General features: G+C 49.2%; 1 protein-coding gene across 1 annotated transcript; it reads right to left on the reverse strand.

The window, feature by feature from the left end:
- Positions 1-57: 57 nt before the first annotated feature.
- ENDOU (endonuclease, poly(U) specific) lies at positions 58-8,715 on the reverse strand. The gene is made up of 9 exons (XM_078608879.1): positions 8,596-8,715; positions 8,241-8,363; positions 7,710-7,823; positions 6,991-7,168; positions 6,237-6,439; positions 5,146-5,259; positions 1,603-1,709; positions 1,054-1,196; positions 58-750 (listed from the first exon to the last, which is right to left on the reverse strand). The coding sequence occupies exons 1-9, from the start codon at positions 8,666-8,668 to the stop codon at positions 636-638; spliced, it is 1,170 nt and encodes a 389-aa protein (XP_078465005.1). The 5' UTR covers positions 8,669-8,715; the 3' UTR covers positions 58-635.
- Between the last annotated feature and the right edge of the window lie 342 nt (positions 8,716-9,057).

Genomic DNA, 9,057 nt, shown 5'->3' on the forward strand with positions numbered 1-9,057 from the left:
CCTAGATGGACATGCTTTGCTGCCGTGGTACAACATGTGACAATTTATGCAACGCAGTACTCATTTTCAAATTTATTTTTGATTCAAAGAACATTAAGGAATACTTTTTTTTTATAATTTAATACCAATTAACACCTGCATTTTTATCACCAGGTTATGTAACCAATTTGTTTTTAATGACTACAACTTAATGAATTAAATTGTAGTGACTTGAGGATGACCATAACATTAATAGTATGTCCTTGCTATGTGGCAAACTGACAACTTTACAACTTTAGATGATGACAAACAGTTGGTACTAAAATTATGGAACGGTTTAAGCAGAACAGTTGCTTGGAGAACCGAATTTTATGTGCTCGTATTTTCCCTTTCATCTTAGGCCTATGTGTATTCGACCACACTGACACAAATACGTGTGAATGTCATAACATCTTTAAACTAGAGCAGTCTTTGGGGGAGAACATTGTTCAGTTGATGGATAAATATCTTAAGTACATTTACATGTGGGTGATTCAATGTATTCCACTTAAGTGTGATGGTGTCCATGGGTGAATGAGAGTGGTGAGCGTCAGTCGGTGGTTCCGCGGGTTCTTGGCTGTTCACGGTGGAGGAGCGGTGTGGCGTTGACGGCCAAGTTAGGGTGAAATGGGGTAAGCCGACGCCACGTATTTCTTGCCGTTGCCGTAGCTGGAATTGGTCCAGGTGTAAGTCTGGATGCCAATGATGTTGCCGTCCAGCTTGATTTTACATCTGGTGACAGAAGGTGTGCACATCGGTTACGCTGAATGCAGACTGTTGCGTCGGTTTTCACGGTTCTGCCGGACAACCCTCCAGAGTGCTTTTGGGCTGCACTGCGAGTTGTTGGGCAACAAAGTCCGACGTTTCAACTCAACATGCTGGGAGCCACTCCAGAAGCTTAAATGTCGGAGATCACGCTGAACAACACGCGGCACGACCCGAAAACACATCGGAGAATGCAGGTTAATCGGTTTGACAAATTGGCAACGGGACATGATAATAAGCGATGCTGGGTCGGTGACAGCGAGCACTCACGCTCCGTCGGGCTTGGAGATGAAGCACAGCGAGTACATCGCCAGATCGAACTCCGGGCTGCTGCCAATGAAAGCCGAGCCGACTTCCTTGAAGTAGCCGTCCCAGTTGAACTGCATGGCCAGCACGTCGGGGTAGCCCGTCCACTGTGAAGAGAGCGCGCACAGGTCCTGCTCTCGTCCGCCGTTGGAGGTATTTATAGAATTATTGTTAAAAGAGCCCGCTTAGCTTTAATTTCTCCTTTACATTGGTCATCGCATTACATCTTGCTGCATTATATTAGAAAGCGCACGAGGGTTATAGAAGTATGAAGGCAGAGCCTTTTAGCCCCTGGTGCATTTATACATTTAGCAGTTTTAATGTAATGTGATCTCTTGATTCCTCAACTGGAAGTAAATAGTTAAAATACGTACAAAACAAATGCAGAAATATGTAATGTGCATGAATTGCAAAGAATTGATTCTCAGTATGGTTTTCTGAATGTATCCTGATTTATAAAAAAAAAACCTTTTAATCGATGAACCAGTGCATCTGGCAGTGTGCGTGCGTTACCGGCCCATCCCAGTTGTGGCTAAAGTAGTTGAGTTTCCCTTCTTTCTCCAGGAGGTAAAACGAAACCCAGTTGTGGAATCCAGACACCTTGCCTCCTTTAATCTCCCCTGTGGGCACAAGACGCGTCGCCAGGTTTAGAACAGCAGGGGGGAGGGGGGGGGCTGCGTCACGCTGCTGCTGGCTGTTGAGCCATCGCGCTCGCACGGTTGTCGGGATTCAAGGTCGCGTTCGTTGGCCTCGAGTGAAGTGGAATTTGCACGTGGATCGATTGCTTCCCTCGTTTCCCGCCCAACGATAGATAACCATAGGTGGTAGCAGCAGCAGCAGCTGTTTTTCCCCTTCGTAATGCTGTAAATAAAAAGAGACATCGGACAGACGCCGCCTTGAGCAAAGATTGCTTACCTCTGGGTGTTTTTGTTAGAGGAACGTTATTTAAAACACGGTAATGATTAGGGCCGATCGACTGTTGTGATGCCCCGTGAGGACTATGATAATAAAATAAAATCATTACCCGAAGAAGGTGCCTACCTTAACATTAAACGAGACCCAACCAGCACCTTGGAACGTAAAACGGCAATCATTGCCAAGTCATCAATTCCCAAGCAAGAGCAATACCCGATGAAACCAAGGGCATCAAAACCACCAAGACTTTATGGGCTACCAAAAATTCACAAGCCTGATGTCCCATTCAGACCCAGAGTACAATAGGCTCTGCCGCGTACAAATTATCACAATACGTAACAAAACAAATTACAGCCCTACATCGATAGGACCTCTTCGTTCATCAAAAAATCTGAACATCTCATATATAATTAAAGATATTAAGCTTAACCTTAATGATATTCTCGAAAGTTTTGATGTGACCTCTGATCACGAGGGTTCCGGTCAACGAGTCAATTAAATTACTCGACACTCTGGTAACGAACAAAGGTTTAGCCAAAGATATCCCAAGACGAGGCGAACACTGTCTAAAGAACACCTACTTCTTGTGGCAAGGTGACTTCTATAAACCAAAGGAAGGAGCAGCAACGGGCTCTCCTTTGTCTCCTGCGATAGCGAATTTGTACGTCGAAGATTTTGAAACAAAAGCAAAAGCTTCAAGCACACTATAACCATCTGCTTGGTTTAGATATGTGGATGACACATTGGTAGTCTGGCCACACGGCAAAGATACATCTCAAGTCGCAAAACCATGCGAGTTGAGATGTATCCATCCAGTTCACCATGGAAGTGGAAGCTGACAGAAGTCTACCATTTCTGGATATTCTGCTCGGACGAGGTAGAAATGGTAAAATAGCACGCAGCGTTTACCGAAAAAAAACGCATACTGACGCCTATCTGAATGCAGAGTCACACCATCACCCCGCACAGAAATCTGTTCTTATCAAGACGCTCATTGATCGAGCTAAGAAAGTGTCAGATGGTGACAGTCTGAGAAGTGAAATTCAACATGTTAAAAAAGCGCTGCAAATGAACGGTTACAATGATGCACAAATCAACAGGGCATAGAATACCAAAATCAAATCAAATAACAAGAGCATTGAAACTGCCCAAATCATGTAAACGATCAAAATATCGTACATTGCGGGAGTAACTGATAAACTAGCCAGATGTTTGGAAAACAAAACATCCGAATCAGATTTGGTACGGTACATAAAATACAGAAATTTACATCTGGTACAAAAGATGTATTACCGAAGCTATCAACAGAAGGTGTGTACAGGATTAACTGCACGTGTGGTAAATGTTGCGTTGGGCAAACAGGACGAATGATCAGCACGAGACTAAAAGAACATCAGAAAAATATTAAATTCTCCCAAATAAAACAGTCCGCAGTAGCAGAACACACGTGCCAACAAGGACACTCAATTGATTTTGATAATGTTGAAGTTCTGTGCAAAACTAGCTACTACTGGTCAAGACTAATTAGATAATCTATCGAAATTGAAAAATCAAAATAACTTTAATCGTTCAGAGAGCTACCGCCTTCGTGCTGCGTGGAAGCGAATCATCAAATAAAACATGATTTAAATGCATGCCTACAAAGGGCAGCGTACTTCAATAGGGATTACAGTTGTAGGGCTATTTTAATAAACACAATCGACAGGAAGGACAAGTTCAAAGGGCGCGCATAATGTACGTTGCCTCAGTAATCCCCCCCCCCCCACATTGTGTAAGAGCGCAGCTGCGTGGTCAACACATCTACGCCTCTATATAAGGAACGAAACGGTAAGACTGACTGTCGCCTGATGAAGCTAGTTGTAATTACTGGCGAAACGTCGTACTCGGATTGTAAACGTTGTGGCTTGGCTCTCCAACACACCGGTGTGCTGTACTAGTATACTACACTATACACTACACTAGTGCTGTACTAGTGACGAATTGCCATGTTCTGTTTACGTGTCTGTGTCGGGTGGTGGCGGGTTTTGACGACACATTTATACATTTACGCGATCTAACCCAAAAACCTCTTATGGACGTTAATGGAATTCATAATTAGTTTATCATTTAATCCCGTATATTATAAGGGGGTGGAATGACATCACTATTATCTTGCACCCAACCACAGATTTTTAGGGAAGTGATAAGACGTTTTGTGAAAATAATATTTTAAAAGTATGCATATTCCCCCAATCTTCAACAAGTGTAAAGATCTGGCCTTTGGTATTTTTGGCGAGCTATATCGTTACATTTGTAACGTTTCGTTTTGGAGTTTTTGTAAATAAATTACAAATTCCTTGGTTGGACAGACATGGTGTGCGTTACAATACAGACATGGTGTGCGTTACAATACAGGCATGGTGTGCGTTACAATACAGGCATGGTGTGCGTTACAATACAGACATGGTGTGCGTTACAATACAGACATGGTGTGCGTTACAATACAGACATGGTGTGCGTTACAATACAGGCATGGTGTGCGTTACAATACAGGCATGGTGTGCGTTACAATACAGGCATGGTGTGCGTTACAATACAGGCATGGTGTGCGTTACAATACAGGCATGGTGTGCGTTACAATACAGGCATGGTGTGCGTTACAATACAGGCATGGTGTGCGTTACAATACAGACATGGTGTGCGTTACAATACAGACATGGTGTGCGTTACAATACAGGCATGGTGTGCGTTACAATACAGGCATGGTGTGCGTTATAAACCAGACAGCACGACCAGGGCTGCTGTGGGGGGGGGGGGCAAAAGGGTTAATCTGCAGTCGGCCTCACAAAAGACGGCTGGTTTTATTTTGTCACTAATATGTTAGGGAGCCCCCACATGGCATTCTGCCCCGGGTCTCCAACCTTGGGTCTCCAGAAGCCTTCACCCCACCCTGGCCAGGGCTGCCGAGGCAGGGTGCGGGGGGGGGCAAAAGGGTCATTTGCAGCCGGCCTCACACAAAAGAGGCCCTCACATTGGGCCTGTTTATCTTCTCGCTAATATGTTAGGGCGCCCCACATCTTATTCTGCCCCGGGTCTCCAGCAGCCTCTGATCTACCCCGAATACAGTAGCCGAGTAAATCTGGAACTTGGGTGATTGTGTACCGAGGAAGATGTGCTCAAATCCGCTGGAATCCTGGGCTCCGTTGTAGCGCGAATAGAGGCCGAACCACATCTTCTGCAGGTCCAGCTTGAACTCCTCCACGGTGGTGTACCTCTCTGTAGCAGAGACACACATGGTGGGCTTCAGTCTCGCTCGCGAAATACATGTGCATTGGCGCCATTCTTAAACCGCAAGGCGATCGTGAGAGCGCAATGTTTCACAGACGTAGGAGGGAGCAGTGTTGCAATGTGGATCGTTCTCAATTGCGAGTAATTGTTTTCGAATGGCCCTACTCTTATTCAAATAACGTCACGGACTCTGTAACATCGACTGCCAAGTCGGCGACATGCACTACTAATCGTTAATACACCGCAATCTCGACTAGGTTGGCCACGGGGCTTGGACTGTGAACCTCCTCAGCAAACAGCAATTGTTAGCAAGTGACTTGCGCTCTCGACGGTCAAACTCGGGAGAGCAGAGGACGGGTAAAGTTTGGGAGGAATGTTTGTAAAATGACACACATTGAAGAATCAAGTTTGAGGAAAGAGCAAAACTTCCATTTGGAATGTTTGAACTGTATGTCTCTCGTGAGCTTTTGCACCAAATGTGCTGTTGGTCGCTGTGGCATTACGAGGCAGTTGTTGATGGAATCCGTTGCAAAAGTGAAGGGTCACACAGGGTTTGTGAGACTCCCAGCTGAGAGATGTATGATTCACCCAAACAGCTGTTTGTTAGTTTTGCTGTTCTGACGACCAGACACAAGCGGAAGATTAGCAACGAAAGCTGCCTTTTGTTTAACCCACCCCCGAGTGTCTAATAAGAAGTGGAATTCAAGTGAGCATGAGATTGATAGCCCTCAAAACAGTGGTGGAATTTCACATTCCTATTGCTGGAGAAATTTCATTGGAGAACCACTGATGGCCTTAGAAAGTGGTAGAGTACTCGTTTTATTGACCCTCAAATGGTTGATAACTGAAAAAGGTCTGCACGAATTGTTCAGTTAACCCCTTGGCAGCCTGGATATCTTTTTTGCAACTCCTGCACCGTGGCGAGAAAATGATGTCACCGCCGCGCAGGGCAGCCCGTTACCCACCCTTGCCCTGCAGGAAGAGGAAGAGCTCCTTCATGAGCGGCGTGTCGAGGGCGAGGCTCAAGAAGTTCAGCTGCTCCTCGAGCTCGGCGGCGGTGAACGCCTCGGTGGTGCCGGTTATGCGCGCGTAGTTGTCACGCAGCGCGAGGAAGCTCGCGAACGTGGGGCGGTTGAAGAGCACGGCCTCGTTCACCGACGTGAAGAGCCTGCGGCCACACGCGACACAGCGGCGCTCAAGGCACGAGTCGGGTGGAGCTCGCGTGGCCCGGGTTGGGGCCGCGGTGGAATGAGAGGGAAGGTCAAGAGGGAGGATGACGGGGAGGGAGGAGACGGCACGAAAGGGTGAAGGGGGCAGAGTGGAGGCTGGGAGTGCACCGCGCCGGTGCGGCAGATGAAGACGGAGAGTGAAGAGTCGTGACCGGAGAGGACAGATAAACCGACTGGACAACGAGGATTGCTTTATAGCTTATCGGATTCCTCCAGTATAAATACATATTCCGATTCTCATTCTGAACCAGGTGTGGAGACCTGGGTCAGGGCGGGAGGAGAGAATGCGAGAGCAGACGGCTGGTGATGAAGGGGGGGGGGAGGTAAAAGTTTGGACGACGTCGAGAGTGGGGCGAGCGAGAGAAGTCGGCGGGTAGAGAAGTGAAATAGGCAGCGGGGAGAGGATGTGGGGAGAACGAGAGAGTCGGGGAGAAGAGCGAGTGAGAGCCGGGGAGGAGAGCGAGTGGGAGCCGGGGAGGAGAGCGCTGACCGCTGGGAGGAGTGGTCCGTCCCCGCGCCCGTCTGCGAGTTGGCGATGAGCGTTTGCTTGTTGAGCGAAATGTCGGAGGCCGCAGCGCGGTTTGTGTCCAGGGACAGCAGCTTCTCCGTCAAGGCCTGTACCTCGGCCTCCGTGATCAATGTGGGACTGGGAGGGGCCCCTCCCTCGCCTGCAGCCGAGAGAAACAGGTGAGAGGCGCTCGCCTCGCTCGCTCGCACACTCGCACACTCACTGAGTGACTTACTATCTCACCCAATTTCCCATTCACTCGCTCACCCACTCCTTTATTCACTGACTCGCCCACTCAGCCACCCACTCATTTACCCACACAGCTGCCGATTTACTCAATCAAGCACCCACAGTATCACGCAGCCAGTCATTGTTTCCCGTACTCATGCCAAATGCCAAATTCACACCTGCCGTGTGCTGATGAGGGTGCACGGGACTTAAGTTTAGACTTTAGAGCATCACGTATGCATGCGGAGGTGCTGTATTTATATCGCTCGTCTAATCCGTTGTGTTTTAACAGTGGCATCTGCCACCCACAGCATGCATCGAAGCTGCAATTATAACTGAAGTCGCGTTTGACTTTCGAGACTCATTGGGACGTCTAACCGCATTCGTGTTGGATATTCCTGCATGCGGGAGGAGGGCGCCTGGGTACCAATATAAGCCCACGCATGCGAAAGTGTGACGCTTGTTGTACTCACACAGCGCGTTGTAGTCGGAGCAACAGTTGGAGTACTGGGGACACTTGCTGTTGCAGTGGCACGGGTTCGTTGCCACGTAGGCCTCATTGCAACGACCCTTGCATGACAGCAACGCTGCAGGACCACACAACCACAACAACACTGGAGGAGGAGAACAACCACCATCCATTTGGTGACAGCGACACTTTGTATGGAGGGTGTGCGCGCGCTATAAAGCGTGACCAGAGGGGTGAGGGGTCGTGTGATCAGGGTTGAGAGGTGAGCTGTGGGTGAGGTGAGCTGTGGGTGAGTGCAGGTCGAGATGATCTGTGGGTGAGTGCAGGTCGAGGTGAGCTGTGGGTGAGTGCAGGTCGAGGTGAGCTGTGGGTGAGTGCAGGTCGAGGTGAGCTGTGGGTGAGTGCAGTGAGGTGAGCTGTGGGTGAGGTGAGCTGTGGGTGAGTGCAGTGAGGTGAGCTGTGGGTGAGGTGAGCTGTGGGTGAGTGCAGTGAGGTGAGCTGTGGGTGAGTGCAGTGAGGTGAGCCCCTGGCTCACAGTTGCACAGGGAGGAGTAGTCGGCGCAGCAGTCGCCGTAGCGCTCGCACGCGCTGTTGCACTGGCACGTGAACGCGTTGTCGAGGGGGGCATCGCAGCGACCCTCGCACGAGTCCACGGCGCCTGGGGGAGGGGGGGGCACGGAGTAAGCGATCAGAGGCAGCTTCCCACGGTGGCTGGGAAGGCACTCGCGAGCTCACGAGCGCGTCTCTACGTGGCGAGAGTGTGGAGAGAGAGAACATTGCAGGAGCTGCCTCTTGTGACAGGGGCGAGAGAGCAGGAGAGACCTCCTGTGCCGCTCTCGTGGTGAGAGAGAGTCGTGTGGCTCACACACGGGGGGGGGGGGGCTACTCACGGTAGGGGAGCGCGTCCACCCGGCAGAGTGTGGCAAGAGCCAGGAGCGTCCAGGTAGCGATGAGGAGAGCCATGGCGCTAGAGGAGGAGAGCGATGGAGAGAGCCACTCGCGCACCCTTTATAGCGCGGGGAGCGGCGACCTTGAGCGCGACGTGCCGAGGCCCTCCCCAGCCCCTTCGTTAGCCAACTACCACGACTCACCGATACCAAGACCCACCCCATAACCACCACTACCCAGCATCAACAACAACCACCACCAAGGGTGGCAGTGCGGCACGCTACGATATTTTTTTCGTATCTCGTATTCAAACAAAAATATCGTGGCGTAATTTCGTACCGTACCATTGAAAAAATGTTCGTGTTATGCATTTGTTGGATTGTGATATTTCTTTATTATCTACGTGGCTTTACCGAAAGACCCAAATAATATTTGTTGGATTATTATTGCTCGCATTGACAAAA

This window comes from Lampetra planeri, chromosome 31 (assembly GCF_965212315.1).
Source record: "Lampetra planeri chromosome 31, kcLamPlan1.2.h2, whole genome shotgun sequence".
NCBI classification, from domain to species: domain Eukaryota; kingdom Metazoa; phylum Chordata; class Hyperoartia; order Petromyzontiformes; family Petromyzontidae; genus Lampetra; species Lampetra planeri.